The sequence below is a fragment of the Nerophis lumbriciformis genome, linkage group LG12 (assembly GCF_033978685.3).
Source record: "Nerophis lumbriciformis linkage group LG12, RoL_Nlum_v2.1, whole genome shotgun sequence".
In the NCBI taxonomy this organism is placed as follows: Eukaryota; Metazoa; Chordata; class Actinopteri; order Syngnathiformes; family Syngnathidae; genus Nerophis; species Nerophis lumbriciformis.
In genome coordinates this window covers 25,071,717-25,091,894 of record NC_084559.2, presented here as the reverse complement: position 1 = coordinate 25,091,894, position 20,178 = coordinate 25,071,717, and the positions used below count along the sequence as shown (strand labels likewise).

At 39.9% G+C, this 20,178-nt stretch overlaps 1 protein-coding gene across 5 annotated transcripts in view; it reads left to right on the top strand.

The window, feature by feature from the left end:
* Positions 1-18,904, top strand: part of grk5l (G protein-coupled receptor kinase 5 like) — a 134,132-nt gene extending 115,228 nt beyond the window's left edge. For all 5 annotated transcript variants that reach the window (XM_061986174.1, XM_061986173.2, XM_061986175.1 and 2 more), the window contains 10 exons: positions 3,705-3,768; positions 7,553-7,693; positions 7,761-7,951; positions 8,031-8,068; positions 13,154-13,243; positions 13,315-13,523; positions 13,596-13,733; positions 17,035-17,172; positions 17,658-17,789; positions 17,878-18,904. In XM_061986174.1, coding sequence (XP_061842158.1) covers positions 3,705-3,768; positions 7,553-7,693; positions 7,761-7,951; positions 8,031-8,068; positions 13,154-13,243; positions 13,315-13,523; positions 13,596-13,733; positions 17,035-17,172; positions 17,658-17,789; positions 17,878-17,961 — 1,225 coding nt within the window. In that variant the 3' untranslated portion in view covers positions 17,962-18,904. The remainder of the gene's footprint in view (positions 1-3,704; positions 3,769-7,552; positions 7,694-7,760; positions 7,952-8,030; positions 8,069-13,153; positions 13,244-13,314; positions 13,524-13,595; positions 13,734-17,034; positions 17,173-17,657; positions 17,790-17,877) is intronic.
* The last annotated feature ends 1,274 nt before the right edge of the window (positions 18,905-20,178 follow it).

Sequence of the window (20,178 nt, the reverse complement as noted above, 5' to 3'; positions counted from 1 at the left end):
AGACAATAAGTACGAGACAAGGAGATGTTAAAGTTCGACTTGGAATAACGTGTCGCATCAAATAATATTGATTTAAGTAGAACTTCAGTTGCATGCGGTACAATTGTTTTCCTGTCAAACTGAAATACATTTAGCAAGAAAGATAAATTGCCTTATTGAAGGACATTATTTTCAGGCTTTTGTGAGCTACATTAAATTATGCGTGGGCTACATAAATTATGTGGCAGTCTAGTTTAATTATGCATTTTTTCACTATTTAAAAAAATAAATAAAACTGCATTGTGTCTTTGATTGAAACATTGTTAAAATAGGATAACAACATAAAGTATACACACTTTATCTTAGAAAACTCCCATTATAGCTGCTATTTTTAACAAAGTAATTATTGTATAGTACTCTATGCTTTTTTTCATGGAAACCAAACGAATACAACAAAAAGGAGAATATTGTTTTGGTTGAATTGTGCCCCTTAACCACCAGATGGTGCCAGAAAATCATTAGCAAAGATGAGTGTAAGTGAGCTTTGATGAGTGTAAATAAGTTGCCAATAATCTGCTAAAATGCAATGAAAATGATCTTGGGCAGTTATATATAACATGGCAGATATATATATATATATATATATATATATATATATATATATATATATATAAAAGACTCAAACTTAATCAAGTTAACCAACTTATCCTGCTTTCTCTCTCATTCTAGCTCAGTGGGCGCTGTAAAAATAATATTTTTTGTCTATTACTGTACCAAAATTATTGTTGTCATGAATTATTGATCTATTCAAATATTCCACTCTGCAGTGTATTTTTTTTTCTTTAGAAATATTGCATATTGTATTTTGCATTTCCCATTATAAAAAAAACGTCTTTTTTTTCGGGGGAAAAAAGCCATAAAACAAAAAAACTGTTAAAAAATAAATAAATAGAAAAAATACTTTATATCATCACAGAGAAATATCCCTTTTGGATCTTAAGAGTAACTGTGTATCGTCAATCTTAAAGATGAACTGCACTTTTTTGGAATTGTTCACAATCCTTATGATAGACTAGAACACTTGTCTTTTTTTTAGGATTTTAAAGATAATTAAAAAAACATGCGGCTAATGAGAGTCACCTTTAAAACTCTCCAGAAACGTTTTGTATACACACGTTCATAACAATATGTAATATGTTCACTATTTACCATATTTTCGTCATTTCAATCATTTCCGGGACTGATTTATTCCGTGCACTGATTTCTGTTTCTGAAACAACACGTCTGACTTCGGGCAACATGTGTGTTCCTACATCCGAAATCAAACACGAGTCTGTTTTCCAATCATGGCAGACTTGGTAACAGACAACGAAGATGACTCTTTTTGGACAAATGAGGATTTACAACCTTATACTTTTGAAGCTAAATATACTGCTGCTTATAGAAGCGAGCACGAAGGAAGAGTTGAGTGAGGTGAAAGCGATTTTGACGCTATAAATATAGAACTTGGAGCCAAGCTATTTCGACATAAATGGAGTGCTTACCCAAAATCAACAGGAAACGTCCCCGGCCAGCTGGACCTAGATGAACATTTGTCCATCGAGCGGGTCGCTTTAATATCGATCATGATACGCACAGTACGCCATGTGTGTTAGTACAACTACAGTACATACGCTGTCTGGCTAGCTGTGTACAAACAAAACATGAAATATGGGCTAATACTTTATACTGTAATATGATTGTTCATGTATTTCAGTCAGTAAAATTGGTGTCTTATTGCATTGTTTTGTGCATTACAAACTCAAACACGCTTTGTGTTGTGGTAGAAGCTCGCTTATCTCTTGCCGTAGTTAGCCTTTATGGCTAATACCATAGCATGGGGATGTGTTACTATGATAGAAACAGAGTTCCTCAGTGTTCACTCTTACAATAACAATGTTGTTACAGTTTGGTTATTATTCAGGTTACCAAACTTAAATTAAGTATTGTTGACGGTTTTTAAATGCATTTTTAAAGTGATTTAGTGGTAGAATGTATTGCTCCCATTAGCTGCATTGCTAGCCACCTAGAATGAGCCATTTTTTATGTTAGAAAGCGAAAAGAAAAAAAACTTGTCTTCTTGTCTCTCATAATGATTGTGAACAACAGGCAAAATACCCCAAAAATGTGCAGTTCCTCTTTAAGGGGCACGAGGGTTGAAGTATGCAACAGGCCAAATGTTGTCCATGAGTTTTAAAACCTGTGGTCTTGACAAAAATGTGGATACAGGATTACTGTGCCATCAATGGAACTGTGAGTGTAATTCCAGGTCGTTACACTATGATTTACCAATCAAATATGTGCTTATTCTAGTGTCATTTATTAGGAATCTTAATTTATAAATATTAATCATGAAATGCTGCTAGTATATTAAATAAATACTAAAAAAAATATATTTTTTACAAACAGGAAGTTGCAGGAATGTACACATGATCCCCTGCTTACATCTCATTGTGCAACATGTGAATGTTTTAATGGGAACTAAATACAGTGTCTGAAAGGGGTATAAACTATTTCCAAAGCAGGACCTCCACCCAGACAAACAATACAAGTACACAGTTCATGAAAAACAATATTTGTTGTTATTGTCATTGCAAGTGGGCCTAAACACTTATATTAGAAAATAACCTCATAGAAATGACTGCTGTCATTTGATTATAATAATAAGAGAATGTTGTCTGTCTATCAGTGTTGGCCCTGCGGTGAGGTGGGGACTTGTCCAGGGTGTACCCCGCTTTCCGCCGGAATGCAGCTGAGATAGGCTCCAGCACCCCCCGCGACCCCGAAAGGGACAAGCGGTAGAAAATGGATGGATGGATGGAGATTGAACTTGTTATTTAGTCAGGTTTGGGACAGGTGTGCTGCTGGTTTAGCCACAGTGTGCACATCTGATGTTGCTCACATGGGCTCCACTGAATGCTCAGGGAGTTTTTGCGTTTGCTCACACACATGAAAAATTAGAGGGAACATTGCTCACAAGTATAAAACTACTTTTTTAAAGTAATAATTTCTTACTTCAAGCATGAAAAAAAAAATCATTATGTCAAGATAATGGCGCTAGCATTTACTTAATTTACATTTTTGACAAAGAAAAGTGCACTTATTATTAGTGAGAATATACTTATTTTAAGGTATTTTTGGCTTCATTGAGGTTAGCTAATTTTACTTGTTTTGGAAAGTCTTGACAAGCCAAAAATTTCTTGTTTTATTGGCAGATAATTTTGCTTAGTTCAAATAATATACCCCTATTTTTTGTAAAAAAAAATTCTTGTTTTTGAACACTGACTTTTTGCAGTGTAATGTGCTGAATTTTTACGGCCTTTTCCACATTACTTTATGAATGATATATTGAGATGGTCAGCCTTAAATAGTATTTTTACTTGCAAAAGTGTAACAAGCAGAAGTTTAGAAGGATAGTTGGAAAACAAGACTTGTGGAGGCTTCTCGGAGGAGTTTGCACGAGTAATTCAAATATAAGATGCAGCTAAAAGTAAACAGCAGGCTCTCAGAGCATCCTCGATAATATCCGTCTCTGGAAAGTCAAATTGCACGCAGGAGGCCCCACCCTGTGCACAGGAAACAGACTCAGGATGGTATTGAGTTTTGCTGGTAATATATTTGCCCTAATCAATAATACTGCATATGAGCATGTATTAATGGCCTTTCCTGTGTCTGTGTTTTGTCAGGCAACCAATCACTAAAGACACTTTCCGACAGTACAGAGTGCTCGGGAAGGGAGGATTCGGAGAGGTGAGAGATGCTACTTTGTGAGATGCTGTATAGGCAAAAGTAATGGGACACTGCAGGATATAAAAATGGAAGAACATAATTTTACGGACATAAATTTTGCCCATTCATACAGAAGAGCATTTCTGAAGTCAAAGGCAAGTGATGTTGGGCCTAAGTGAGAGGGTCTGGTCCACAAACTAATTGGATCTTACCCAAACTAGGGATGGGTCCCGATATCTGTACTTAGGGGGAATTCCTACGGTACTACCGGGTATCAATTCACAAATCTCGACACCCTTGTTGCTCGTGACATCACATCGGGTTGCAGAGTAAACACCGGCTCATACACTCACTCAAGCAGCCCTCAGGACAGACATAGCCAAACTGCCTCTAGGTAATGCTAGAATTTTCTTTGCCAAAAACAAAGTATGTCTAATAGAAAAAGTAACAATGCGCTAGTTTGTCGCTAATTTACGTTGGATTTGCCATATACATGATACTAACGAACATGAGCAATTTTACATAGCGATTTCAACACCTTCAAAATTGGTAATAAAAACTACAAGTAAGATCAATCTTACAATCAAACAGCAAGTGTGCAATAAATACACAAATTAACAGTATAAACACTTTTTGGGGTGCAACAGCAGACTAGACTGGCACAATCAGCTTCATGGCAAAGACTACTTCCTAGCTAGGCAACATTCTTGGAATTGCAATTGCATGCAAAGTCTACTTTATAATTCTTGCAAGTGAGACTCAGAAATGTTGTAAAAAAAACAAGAAACACTATATTGCCAAAAGTATTTGGCCATCTGCCTTGAGTCACATATGAACTTGAAGTGCCATCCCATTCCTAACCTTAGGGTTCAAGATGATGTCGGTACACCTTTTGCAGCTATTACAGCTTCAACTCTTCTGGGAAGGCTGTCCACAAGGTTGGGGAGTGTGTTTATAGGAATTTTGGACCATTCTTCCAGAAGCGCATTGGTGAGGTCACACACTGATGCTGGTCGAGAAGGCTTGGTTCTAATTCATCCCAAAGGTGTTCTATCGGGTTCAGGTCAGGACTCTGTGCAGGGCAGTCAAGTTCATCTACACCAGACTATGTCATCCATGTCTTAATGGACCTTGCTTTGTGCACTGGTGCACAGTCATGTTGGAAGAGGAAGGGGCCCGTTCCAAACTGTTCCCACAAGGTTGGGAGCATGGAATTGTCCAAAATGTTTTGGTATCTTGGAGCATTCAAAGTCCCTTTCACTGGAACTAAGGGGCCAAGCCCAACTCCTGAAAAACAACCCCACACCATAATTCCTCCGCTTACCCCCTCTCTATCAGTTTACGTGGCCTACCACTTTGTGACTGAGTTGCTGTTGTTCCCAAACTCTTCCATTTTCTTATAATAAAGCCGACAATTGACTTTGGAATATTTAGGAGCGAGGAAATTTCACAAATGGATTTGTTGCAGAGGTGGCATCCTATGACAGTTCCACGCTGGAAATCACTGAGCTCCTGAGAGCGGCCCATTCTTTCACAAATGTTTGTAGAAACAGTCTCCGTGCCTAAATGCTTGATTTTATACACCTGTGGACGGGCCAAGTGATTAGGACACCTAATTCTCATCATTTGGATGGGTGGCCAAATACTTTTGGCAATATAGTGTATAAATCAGCTAATTTTTAAATGTTACAAAAAAAACCATTTGATTTTATTATTAAAAAACTAACATTTATTAAAACTCAAAAAGTACTGAAAATTGGTACTGTTGAGTAAGGGTATCGATTCCCAGGTACTGGGAATTGGTACCGAAATGTGTTGGTATCATAAATAGTTTTAATTAATGAATTCAGTAGGAATTTACAGAGCCCCTGAAGGGACATGGATGTGTTGCGAGATCTCGCAAAAGGTTTTTTCCCTATGTCAGTGAACCGGAAGTAAAACAGACACAGCGATGGTGAACCGGAAGCGAAACAGACACAGCGATGGAGGAGCGGGAGCATGCGGGAGCCTACCCATCATCTGTGCTCTGTTGTGGGACCATAAAACGATTTGATGTCTTTATATGTTAGGCCAATACTAAAATAGAAATCAATAAACTTCTCCCCACGGATGATGGGTAGGCTCCTCATACTTGCCAACCTTGAGACCTCGAAATTATTTTTTCCAATCATTTTGGAACTTGCAAGCGTATTTCTTCTTCTTACTCGTCGTCGCCATGTGTCTCTTCTTCGTTCTTCTGCTTCGTCTCCTTCTTGTTGTGTGTGCAGTTGTGCACTGAGCTCCAAAAGCCGTAGATGTTATTGTAGCGCCCCGGAAGAGTTAGTGCTGCTAGGGATTCTGGGTATTTGTTCTGTTGTGTTACGGTGCGGATGTTCTCCCGAAATGTGTTTGTCATTCTTGTTTGGTGTGGGTTCACAGTGTGGCGCATATTAGTATCAGTGTTAAAGTTGTTTATACGGCCACCGTCAGTGTGACCTGTATGGCTGTTGACCAAATACGCCTTGCGTTATCATTCAACCAGATAAAAGATCATACAACGTGTCGGCATTTCTTGACATCTTCGAGTAAATACCATTGTTAAACCCGTCCAACGCTGCATTATTATGTGACTGGTCCGGCACGCTGTTTATATGGAGGAAAAGCGGACGCCTGGACAGCATGCGGCTGTTAAGAGGTGAAGGTTTCAGGTGAGAGAGGACGTTAAAGGCAGTGTCTTTAAGGCACGCCACCAATATTGTTGTCCGGGTGGAAATCGGGAGAATGGTTGCCCCGGGAGATTTATCGGGAGGGGCACTGAAATTCGTGAGTCTCCCGGGAAAATCGGGAGGGTTGGCAAGTATGAGGCTCCTCCTTCTCTGTGTCTGTTTTACTTCCGGTTCACTGACATAGGAAAAAAAAATAAAACAATTCAGGTCATGTCCCTTTAGAGCAGGGGTCGGCAACTCGCGGCTCTAGAGCCGCATGCGGCTCTTTAGCGCCGCTCTAGTGGCTCTCTGGAGCTTTTTCAAAAATGTATGAAAAATGGAAAAAGATGAGGGGAAAAAAATATATTTTTTGTTTTAATATGGTTTCTGTAGGAGGACAAACATGACACAAACCTCCCTAATTGTTATAAAGCACACTGTTTATATTAAACATGCTTCACTGACTCAAATATTTGGCGAGCGCCGTTTTGTCCTACTAATTTTGGCGGTCCTTGAACTCACGTAGTTTGTTTACATGTATAACTTTCTCCGACTTTCGAGGACGTGTTTTATGCCACTTCTTTTTCTGTCTCATTTTGTCCACCAAACTTTTAACGTTGTGCATGAATGCACAAAGGTGAGTTTTGTTGATGTTATTGACTTGTGTGGAGTGCTAATCAGACATATTTGGTCACTGCAAGACTGCGAGCTAATCGATGCTAACATGCTATTTAGGCTAGCTATATGTACATATTGCATCATTATGCCTAATTTGTAGCTATATTTAAGGTCATTTAGTTTCCTTTAAGTCATCTCAATTCAATGTATATCTCATGACACACTATCTGTATGTAATATGGCTTTTAATTTGTTGCGGCTCCAGACAGTTTTGTTTTTGTATTTTTGGTCCAATATGGCTCTTTCAACATTTTGGGTTGCCGACCCCTGCTTTAGGGGCTCCGTAGGAATTAAGGACTCTAGTGCAAGTCCTGATTAAATCATCAGCTGTTGAATAGGTGTCTCCAATAAATTTGTCCATGCAGTGTAACAAAGATGCATGCACTACTATATGTTGTGAGTGTCACTGTAAACGATGTGTGATGCCGCTTTGGTCATATCAGGTGTGCGCCTGCCAAGTTCGAGCAACAGGGAAAATGTACGCCTGTAAAAAGTTGGAGAAGAAGAGGATCAAGAAGAGGAAAGGAGAGTCAATGGCGCTCAATGAAAAGCAGATCTTAGAGAAAGTTAACAGTAGATTTGTTGTGAGTAAACACTTAGAATTACTACTGCAATATTTCCCTGGTGTTAAAGTATTCTCCCGGTCATCAGGTGAGCTTGGCGTACGCGTACGAGACCAAAGACGCTCTGTGTCTGGTGCTGACGATCATGAACGGAGGAGACCTTAAGTTCCACATCTACAACATGGGCACGCCGGGTTTTGAGAAAGACCGGGTCCAGTTTTATGCCGCTCAGATCTGCTGTGGTCTCAAGCATCTCCACCGGGAATCTATTGTCTACAGGTATCAATCCAAACAGTGAGATTTAACTCATTGCAGTCAAACCAAACATTATTTTTCAGTTTCATTTTTGTTTTTGCAGAGATTTGAAGCCAGAGAACATCTTACTGGATGACAATGGTGAGTTTTAAAACCCATTTATGTAGTATGTAAAGCAAGGGTCAAACTCATTTTAGCTCGGGGGCCGCATGGAAAAAAATCTATTCCAACGTGGGCCGGACTGGTAAAATCATGGCATTATAACTTCAAAGTAAAGAGAACTTCAGATTGTTTTCTGTGTTTTACCCTGTTTAAAAAAAAAATACAACAGGCACATTCTGAAAATCTACATATTACAAATACCGTATTTTTCGGACTATAAGTCGCAGTTTTTTTCATAGTTTGGCCGGGGGTGCGACTTATACTCAGGAGCGACTTATGTGAGAAATTATTAACACATTACCGTAAAATATCGAATAATATTAATTAGCTCATTCACGTAAGAGACTAGACGTATAAGATTTCATGGGATTTAGCAATTAGGAGTGACAGATTGTTTGGTAAACGTATAGCATGTTCTATATGTTATAGTTATTTGAATGACTCTTACCATAATATGTTGCGTTAACATACCAGGCACGTTCTCAGTTGGTAATTTATGCGTCATAGTATGTTCACTATTCTTTATTTATTTTAAATTGCCTTTCAAATGTCTGTTCTTGGTGTTAGGTTTTATCAAATAAATGTCCCCAAAAAATGCAACTTATACTCCAGTGCGACTTATATATGTGTTTTTCCTTCTTTATTATGCATTTTCGGCAGGTGCGACTTATACTCCGGTGCGACTTATACTCCGAAAAATACGGTAATCCTCTTGACCAAACATTCGAAAATTCTGAGGAAAAAATTGGTGCATTTTCAAAAACACCACGAAGAGCATAATGAACTTCGAATTTGTTTCAGTGTATTTAGAAAACCATTACATTTTAAGCATGTGTTGAGCATGCTTGTGTTGGCAGTTCAGCATTTATGACATGTTTGGAAAAGCAAGCAAGTGTTTTCTCAAAACACCACATTGGTGACATCCGCAACTGCCACAACAGATTAATTTATCATCATCCAAATATTACAACTATAATATAAACAAAACAGTTCTCAACATGACACCATAGCCGAGATCAAGTTAACATAACTACAAACTTAATCAATGTGAATATCATAGATTTAAGAATTTAAAAAAATAGAACAATCAACAAATGTAGAAACACACATTTTTACAATGGAGTTCAGGGTGCGCATTGTGCCATCAACCAATTGCGAGCGCTGCACAGAACTCTAACTGTTTCAAAGATGGTCATTTTGACTTCAGTCTTTGCATCTTACTGTTTGTTATTTCATCCACTGAGTGGATAATTTACAATGAAAAAAGGTATTGTGCGTCGATACTGCATTAGTCTGCCGCCATCTGCTGCCTGCCAAAACAGAAGCAGCTGATTGCTTGAACCTGCGCTAAGTGGAGTAGCGGAAGCCAATCCAGAGGGCACTTAAAGTCAGCTGACACGTCATCTTAAAACGGTATCATGTGTAACGTGGGTTACACTTGAATTGCTATTGTGACATCCAGTGGATACATTTAGAACAGCAGTTTATTTCATTAAAATTGCAGCTCATTTTTATACTTAGCAAACTCGTCATACGGGCCGGATTAGACCTATCCGCGGGCCTGTTACGGCCCTCGGGCCGTACGTTTGACACCCCTGATGTAAAGGTTTTCTTGGCAGAAAACAAAACAATAAATAGTTGGAAAGATGCATGTAGTGACATTGAAAGTAATTACAACAAGGCATGTACGAGGATATTGCCTGACCAATATTATCAGCTGATTATGGCATAAAAATATTGGGATCGTTTGTTCTGCCGATGATGATATCAGATTTTGTATGGACTGGATTTCGACGAGCGACTGATAATCTCATCAAACTGTACTGCACCATAGGACAACAAACTTGCTAGTTTAGTATTTCTGCGGTCTGGAAGTCTTTCCAAGTTGACTGTAAGACTTGTCTTCCTACAATAATTCTAATCAAATATCACAACTCGGGGGAAAAATCACAAGCAGCGTCCTTGCTAGGCCTGCAATGGTTAATTGAGTAAATCGATTAGATAAAAGCTTCAAGAATCATTTGAGTCTAACCAATAAAAAAGTATTAAATCCGAAGCGCACAGAGTGCCTGGAACTTGAAATACTTGGACATAGTTTCAGCACGGCCACTGCAGTAGAGTGGACATGAGCGCAGCAAACAGCAAAGGCAAAAAATAATAATAATAATATAAGTGCAGTTTCAATGTTGATGAGTGCATTTATTAGAAAAAAGAATGAAGGTTATGGTAAGCATAATATATATATATATAAATGGATGGATGGATGGATATATATATATATATATATATATATATATATATATATATATATATATATTATTTTTTTCAATTAGTTTCCCTGTTTTATCCAATTACTCGATTAATCAAATAAACTCATCGATAGATTACTCGATTACTAAAATAATTTATAGTTGCAGCCTTAGTTCATATAGCAAAATAAGAAGAAGAAGAAAAACTTTCCAGCTGTACCCAGTTTATAATTTCACTGATTGTATTAGCCCAGATTTCATACTTTGTCTTTTATACGGATGTTTTCGTCGCATAGAAATGTGCAGCTTTCCAAATTGTGTAGTTGTCAGCCTTATTTAATTACATTCTTATTTGTGGATTTATTCAAAACACTATCTCGTCTTGCTTGTTGCTGGTATGAGAACGTGTTATTTTAGTTGACCACACAGGTGAAATTAAAAAAAAGTTTAATATCATGTACAATTTAGCAAACTACTACAAATGTAAAACTAATATGTGATATAAACCCATTAAATGCAGAGTGACATATGTCAGGCTTTTATTTGTTATACTTTTGATTATTATGGCTTAAAGTTTTTAAAACCCCAAATCCTCTGAAATGTGCAATTTGAGGTTTTCATGAGTTGTAAGCCATATTAATTTAAATTATATTGAAATATCATGAGTTGCATGTTATGAAACCTATGGTAGTTTCACCTTGTAAATCGAAGTGCTGGTATAAACAAACCTTTGCATGGTATTAACATTTTTTGAGTTTCACCTAAAGGTCATGATTTTGTCAAAACAAAATGTTTAGTGTTTTTATTTGAGAAATGCATTTAATGGCATCACAGTAAAACATAAGTGTCAAACTTAAGGCCCAGGGGCCAGATCTGGCTCATTTTATGTTGCCTGCCAAAGCCTAGAAATAATGTGTGTCAATAAAGCACTTCATCTTTCTTACTGAATGTATTAGTTCTTTCATTTTTGACAGAAAAATGCATATACTGCATGCAATTGCATGTCTTTTAACTTTAATCAAATTCAATTAATTTCAAACAACTTTATTTGTGCCCTGAGCAGCAAATATAGCAGCAAATAGACTTTTAGCAGCTGTAAACAAAGACTACAAAAACAGAAACAGCACACAGGGAAAAAATACTCATTAAATAAAGCAGTTATGTTAAAAATCCTGAAATAATCAGTCAAGGAAAGCAGTACTAGAAGAGAGAATAAGAAATGAATAAAAATTCAAATTCTGTCTGCTTAACTAGTAAAAAAAAAATTTAGTGCATTAAGGTGCAGAATGGCAAGGAGAATTTCAAGAACAGTGACATGTGTTACGACCGGGTCGCATGGTGATGCGGGGTTTGTTCTCCCAGGATGCAAACGGACGGATCCGGACAGGACTTGCAGGTAGGAACATGATTTAATAGTAAATTAACACAAAACAGGTACAAAACAGAAAACAAACCGATGCATAAGGTGCCGATCGCACCTGAAGCTAAGGCTACTACTTAGCACAGACTAGGGATCACTAGCAGGGGCTAGGAGACAAGCAAAACTAACAGTAGCGTGACGCAAATAAAGAAGCCAGACCGACTGACTGGCAAAGGCAGGCTTAAATAATGTCTTCTGATTACAAACAGATGCGCGTCCCGAACACAAGAGGCAGGTGAAACTAATAAGTAGCCATGGTAACAAACTCAGAGGTGCATAAACAGGAACTAAAGGAGTCCAAAACTAACAGAAAACACAAGTGACTCGAAAAACTTAGACTATGATCCGGGATGTGGATCATAACAACATGCGTGGCATTTAGATGCATAAAGTATGCTGAGAGTCATACTTGCCAACCTTGAGACCTCCGATTTCGGGAGGTGGGGGGGGGGCGTGGTTGGGGGCGTGGCTAAGAGGGGAGGAGTATATTTACAGCTAGAATTCACCAAGTCAAGTATTTCATATATATATATATATATATATATAAGAAATACTTGACTTTCAGTGAATTCTAGCTATAAATATATATTTCTTTTATTGTATATATATATATATATATATATATATATATATATATATATATATATACATATATATATAAAAGAAATACTTGAATTTCATTGTTCATTTATTTACACATATACTTGTTGAGTTAAGGGTTGAATTGTCCATCCTTGTTCTATTCTCTGTCACTATTTTTCTAACTATGCTGAACACCCTTTCTGATGATGCATTGCTGTGTGGCATGCACAAAAGTGCTTTCATCAAATGCACTAGATGGCAGTATTGTCCTGTTTAAGAGTGTCACAACATTGCTGTTTACGGCAGACGAACTACTTTACGGTAGACCAAAACGTGACTGCTGTTGTTGTGTGTTGTTACCGCGCTGGGAGGACTTTAATGAAACTGCCTAACAATAAACCCACATAAGAAACCAAGAACTCGCCCTCGATCATTCTACAGTTATAACGTGATTGGGCAGGCACACTGTTTATATTGTGGGAAAGCGGACTCAGGTCCGCATGGACTTGAGTCCGCCTGAATTTCGGGAGTTAATTTGTCCCGGGAGGTTTTCGGGAGAGGCGCTGAATTTCGGGAGTCTCCCGGAAAATCCGGGAGGGTTGGCAAGTATGCTGAGAGTTCAAGAGCAGCACGGCTTTTTGCACAAAAGTAGACAATCTTTTTTGAGTTCTATGGGCTGGGCAGCAAAGCGCTGTGAATACTTTCTTGATACACTGTACATTAGCCTTTTGAAAGATATTTGCATAATATTGTAGTTTTGTGTACTGTAAGCGAACATGTCCGGTTCAATATTCTTGTATATTTGTACTGTAGGACACATCCGTATTTCTGACCTGGGCCTTGCCATTAAAGTGCCTGAAGGGGAGCTCATCCGAGGAAGGGTTGGGACAGTGGGCTACATGGGTAAGTCTAGAAATACATCTCCATTGTCTTGTGCAAGTTCTTCATCCGACATTTGCTGTCTTTCCATCTAGCTCCAGAGGTGATCAACAACGAAAAATATGGAATGAGTCCCGACTGGTGGGGGCTGGGCTGCCTCATATATGAGATGACAGCCGGGCGATCGCCCTTCCGTGCCCGAAAAGAGCGTGTGAAGCGTGAGGAGGTGGAGAGGAGGGTGCAGGAGGAAGAGGAGGAGTACAACGACAAGTTTACCGAGGACACCAAGGACATCTGTAGAAGGGTGAGGAGTTGTTGGGAAGCGGTTTATATACTAATAATAGTGGAGATTAATGGCTGCTTCTAAATGACCCAGCTGCTCACCAAAGACCCAAAGCAGAGGCTGGGCTGCCAGGGGGACAGAGCACCAGGTGTCGAGGCCCACCCCTTCTTCAAAAACATCAACTTCAAAAGGCTGGAGGCTGGAATAGTGGAGCCTCCGTTTGTGCCTGATGTGAGTAACCTGATATGTGACAATGACCATGGCGGTCAAGCATTTTATCATTTCCGCATTTGGATAAATAAAAATGCTTACCTCCTCTCCTGAGCTGCCATATCGCATACCTGCCAACTACTCCGGTTTTCCCGTAATTAGTACGGTTTTCATCAACCTATTCCGGGTTACGGTTGCAGTGATAAAAAATACGGTTTTTCATTAATTAAATTTTTTTTATTTTTTTTAAGTTTTATTCACGAAATCGCGTAACAACAATGACATTCGACCTGCTTCCCGTAACTTCCTATCGAGCCATTCCGCGAGGCTATTTATAGCACCGCTGCCAAGCACGAGGCACCTGTTGTCATTGTTTCCAAACGAGCGAACGATCATGGAATCAGTCGGAGAAAAATCGCAAACGAGTCTTAAACCGAAAAGAAAACTGCAGTCATTCCGTGAAGAATATTCAAAAGCCTATCCAGGAATAATTATCCGTTCCAAAAAGGGTGAAAACTACGCCAATTGCACCTTGTGCAGACAAGATTTTTCGATCGGACACGGAGGAATTAGCGATGTAAAAGACCACGTTGGGACAAAAGAACACAAGTCTAATGCCGTTGCTAGCGATACAAGTGGAAAACTTTCAACGTTTTTCGGATTTTAGCCACAAAAAGGTAATGATACCAATGTTATCTATTGGAATTGTTTAGTACTGTTATACTGTTAAAAGTGTTTATACTATTTATGCTTTCAAGTCCAAGTTGAAGAAATCTTGTTAAATGTTGACAGCATAACTACCAAAATACAGAAGTATGTCCTTAATATTTTTGCAGTGCTATTTCTGTTGAAAAGTTAAAATGATTACATTAGAGATGTGATGTGCCACTTTTCAAGTGTCTGATGGCTTAAATTAATTTTCATGAATTTTTCATATTTTGAATTCTTTTGAAAGGCTTACAAAAAAACTACATTTGAATTGTAATTCCATGCTATTGACAGGACTATTAATTTTAATGAAGTTAGCTTACCATGTTTACAGTATGATAATTGTGATAGAAATGTGAATTTTAGGCACAGAATATTTTTTACAATTGAACAAGGCAGTAGATTATACAAGCTTGGACAGAAAGTTAATAATGACACCAATTTTTTTTTTAATGGAATTGTTTAGTACTGTTTTACCATTTGTTTACTGTAAAAAGTGTTTATACTTTCAATTAACAAATTGAAGTCTTGTGAAAGGTTGACAGGATAACTGGCATTAACTGTCAAAATAATTTCAAACTATTGAAGTTAGCTTACAGAATAAACATGTCAATCAACCCATATGATTTTTGCTGTAATATTTTTGTTTTGAAAAGTCACTGTGACTGATAGAAAAGTGATGGTTTTAGCAACATTTTAACCTGTCTGAATGCTAATAATCATTTTGTGTCGGGGGGCGAAGCCTGAACCCCCCACCAGGACTTTGTCCTGGACCTACCGGGGCCTGCGGCCCCTGGACCCTGGCTACTAGGTTTTTCTGATTTCAAAAGTTGGCAGGTATGATATCGTAGTAGAAGAGTTTGAGCCAGGAAATACTTCCAAGACCTCCTTAATCCCACCTACATGTCTTCCTAAAATGACGCAGTGCCTAGGGAATCTGTGGTGGACTCTCCTATTTCTGGGGCTGAGATTACCAAGGTAGTTAAAAAGCTCCTCAGTGGCATGGTCACGGGGGTGGATGAGATCTACCCTGGATGCTGTGGGGCTGACTTGGTTGACAAGCACACCACATTGCGTGGACATCGGGGGCAGTGCCTCTGCATTGGCAGACCGGGGTAGTGGTTCCTCTATTTAAGAAGGGGATCCGCAGGGTCTGTTCCAACTATAGTGAGATCACACTCCTCAGCCTTCCCGGTAAGATCTATTTAGGTGTACTAGAGAGGAGGCTGCGTTCGGATAGTCAAACCTCGAATTCAGGAGGAGCAGTGTGGTTTACGTCCTGGTCGTGGAACTGTGGACCAGCTAATTTCTCTTTGCCCAACCAGGTCTACATGTGCTTTGTGGACTTGGAGAATGCATTCGACTGTGTCCCTCGGGAAATCCTGTGGGGCTTGCTCAGAGTATAGGGTATTGGACCGCCTGAATGTGGCGGTCCGTTCCCTATATAATCGGTGTCAGAGCTTGGTCTGCACTGCCGGCAATAAGTAAAACCCGTTTCCAGTGAGGATTGGACTCTGCCGAGGCTGCCCATTGCCTCCGGTTCTGTTCATAACTTTTATGGACTGAATTTCTAGATGCAATCAGGGCGTTGAGAGGATTTGGTTTGGTGGCTGCAGGATCAGATCTCTGTTTTTTGCAGATGATGTAGTCCTGCTGGCTTCATCAGTCCAGGATCTTAAGCTCTCACTGGACTGGTTTGCAGCCGATTGTGATGCAACTCGGATGAGAATCAGCACCTCCAAGTTTGAGTCCATGGTTCTTGGGTGAAGTGCCATTTCTGGGTTGGGGAGGAGATCTTGCCCCAAGTGGAGGAGTTCAAGTACCTCGGAGTCTTGTTCACGAGTGAGTGAAGAGTGGATCGTGAGATCGACAGGCAGGATTGGTGCGGCGTCTGTAGTGATGCGGACCCTGTATCGATCCATCGGGGGGAAGAAGGAGCTGAGCCGGAAGGCAAAGCTTTCAATTCACTGGTCGATCTATGTTCCTACCCTCACCTATGGTCATGAGTTTTGGGTTATGACCGAAAGGACAAGATCATGGGTACAAACGGCAGAAATTAGTTTCCTCCGTCAGGAGGGAGGGCTCTCCCTTAGAGATAGGGTGAGAAGCTCTGTCTTTCGGAAGGAGCTCAAAGTAAAGCGGCTGCTCCTCCACATTGAGAGGAGCCAGAGGAGGTGGTTCGGGCATCTGGTCAGGATGCACCCTGAACTTCTCCCTAGGGAGGTGTTTCGGGCAAGTCCGACCGATAGGAGGCCATGGGGAAGATCCAGGACACTGTGGAGAGACTATGACTCCCAGCTGGCCTGGGAAGGCTTTGGGATCCCCTGGAAGGAGCTGGACGAAGTGGCTGGGGAGAGAGAAGTCTGGGCTTCTCTGCTAAGGCTGCTGCCCCTGTGACCCGACCTCGCATAAACAGAAGAAGATGAATGTATGGATGGAAAATGCTCACTTTTAACCGACTCTTTCGGCTGAGTTTTACCACTGCAGTGCGTTTATTCTGCATGATTATCTTTGTTGTAATTTTTCTTGACACAGATGGTAAAGGTGTACCCAAACAAAACTTGTAAAATCAAGTAAAATGTTGTTGTTTTTTATGATCGTTGGCTTCTTGCAGCCTCGGGCAGTGTACTGTAAGGACGTGCTGGACATTGAGCAGTTCTCTACAGTCAAGGGAGTGAATTTGGACCAAACTGACAATGACTTCTACTCCAAATTTGCTACAGGCAGTGTTTCCATCCCATGGCAGAATGAGGTAAGCGTGTCTTGACGGACAATTTTTTTTAATAAAAATATTTTGTGTAGTACGTGTCATTTTTGGGAAGCGCTCTCTCACTAAAGTTGTATTTCTTTTTTTATCTTCCCTTTTAAAAACGTTCTTTTAGGCCAGTGGTGTCCATAGAGAAAACTTGTCACAGAGATGCTAAAATCATTACAATGTAGATCAACAATCGGTTGGCTATATTTGAACAAAACATGACATATTTGCTTTGTGTTATAGGTGACAATTACAAATTAGTGCAATACAAGGCTAAATTGGCATATTATATCATGCATATTTTGTACTAAAACTATTTGAGTGCGTTAATTTATTTTTTTTAAATGCAGAAAAACAAATTTAACATAATTTTACTTCTTGGGGATGCAAATAGTACCGATTCAGTGGAATGGCCTTTCTTATACTGTATGTCATCAACAATGGATCCAGTGTTTGTTAAAGGTCAAAGGTTTCTTTTCCAGATGATAGAAACCGAGTGCTTCAGAGATTTAAATGTGTTCGGGCCTCAAGGGGCAAGACCTCCAGACCTTGACTGGAGTCAACCTCCGGAGCCACCTAGACGCAGCCTGCTCGACAGGATCTTCAGGAGGCACGTGAGTAAACACAATCACTCGTGCGTATCAGGATTTTTTTTTTTTTTTTTACATGCAATCCTAACTCAAACACATCTTTTTATTTTAGCACCCAGACGTGTCTATTTCCCACAGCCGTGTGCAGTCTTCCAGCGTCAACTCTGTGGACTCCATGTCCAACTCTGCCCCCTAGTGGTGCAGTGACAGCGTGGGAGCCATACACATAAAAGGGAAGGAGCTCAGAGGGCTTCCCTTGCTGCTGATTGGTTCACAGCTGGGGCCTGAGACAGCCTGACTGAAAGGGTCGGTCCATAAGGGGAGAACGATCGGGCCTAGAGACCCCGGGCCATTTTTTTTTTTTTTTTTAGCGAAATGTCCGTAGACATCTGGAAATTATCGGACGAACCCTCTCATCCTCAGGATTGTCGGACTTACGGAACGGAGCGAGTCGTAAAAGGATAGAAAACAAGCTAATATTCAGGGGATCCTCTGTATAATAAAGACCCACCACACAGAATAGAGAAGTGGGTCTCAGTGATGCTTCTGTTTATTTTCTCCAAAAAGAGTCCTTTAATTTCTGGCCTATACCTTGTACCAATATCTATCTATCTATCATCTGTATATCACTTCTCTGTGTCTTACCTCAAATCACTCCTAAACATTCAGAACAGCCTGCCTCATCCGTGACCTCAGCCCATAATGGACATCGCCTCACGTACACTCAGGCCAAAGATTACAGTTCATTTTTGTGATACTGTCGTCATGTTTTCTTTTTTTCTTTTTTTTCCCTGCGGTCTGAAGTGGTCATTTTAGAACCACCTGGGATCATCAGTATGCGCTCCGATGAATACACACATATAATAAGCCTCGCGGGCGTTATCGTATAGCTCACATCTGTTCAGACAGAATAGTGACGATGGTGTCGTGTTGTCATTGCATGGACAAAGTGTAAGTATGGACAGCTGTGTATCCCTTTCTGCTTCTGCATACCTCATTCCACAGATCCTATTGTGCACCGTGCAACACGGACGACTCCCTCGGTTTACAGTGTCACTTCATATTTGGAAAAATTCAACAAATAAAGAAAATGCTGTACTGCAGGGCTATTCAACTGGCGGCCCGAGTTCGGTTCAAAACTTGGGAGTCAAACATTCTTGCAGCAAATTCATACAAACAGTAGAGTGTTCCTGTTGTACAGAGGAACTTGGACCTTTGTAAACACATTGGCAGATCCTTGCATTGGGCTGGCAAACGTAGAACAATGGGGTCCAAACTTGTGATTTACAAACCCCGTTTCCATATGAGTTGGGAAATTGTGTTGGATGTAAATATAAAAGGAATACAATGATTTGCAAATCCTTTTCAACCCATATTCAATTGAATGCACTACAAAGACAAGATATTTGATGTTCAAACTCATAAACTTTATTTTTTTATTTTGCAAATAATCAACGTAGAATTTCATGGCTGCAACACGTGCCAAAGTAGTTGGGAAAGGGCATGTTCACCACTGTGTTACATCACCTTTTCTTTTAACAACACTCAATAAACGATTGGGAACTGAGGAAACTAATTGTTGAAGCTTTGAAAGTGGAATTCTTTCCCATTCTTGTTTTATGTAGAGCTTCAGTCGTTCAACAGTCCGGGGTCTCCGCTGTCGTATTTTACGCTTCATAATGCGCCACACATTTTCGATGGGAGACAGGTCTGGACTGCAGGGGGGCCAGGAAAGTACCCGCACTCTTTTTTTACGAAGCCACGCTGTTGTAACACGGGCTGAATGTGGCTTGGCATTGTCTTGCTGAAATAAGCAGGGGCGTCCATGAAAAAGATAGCGCTTAGATGGCAGCATATGTTGTTCCAAAACCTGTATGTACCTTTCAGCATTAATGGTGCCTTCACAGATGTGTAAGTTACCCATGTCTTGGGCACTAATGCACCCCCATACCATCACAGATGCTGGCTTTTGAACTTTGCGCCGATAACAGTCTGGATGGTTTGCGTCCCTTTTGACACAATGTCGAATATTTCCAAAAACAATTTGAAATGTGGACTCGTCAGACCACAGAACACTTTTCCACTTTGCATGAGTCCGTCTTGGATGATCTTGGGCCCAGAGAAGCCGGCGGCGTTTCTGGATTTTGTTGATAAATGGGTTTTGCTTTGCATAGTAGAGTTTTAACTTGCACTTACAGATGTAGCGACAAACTGTATTTAGTGACAGTGGTTTTCTGAAGTGTTCCTGAGCCCATGTGGTGATATCCTTTAGAGATTGATGTCGGTTTTTGATACAGTGCTGTCTGAGGGATCGAAGGTCACGGTCATCCAATGTTGGTTTCCGGTCATGCCGCTTACGTGGAGTGATTTCTCCAGATTCTCTGAACCTTTTGATGATATTATGGACCGTCGA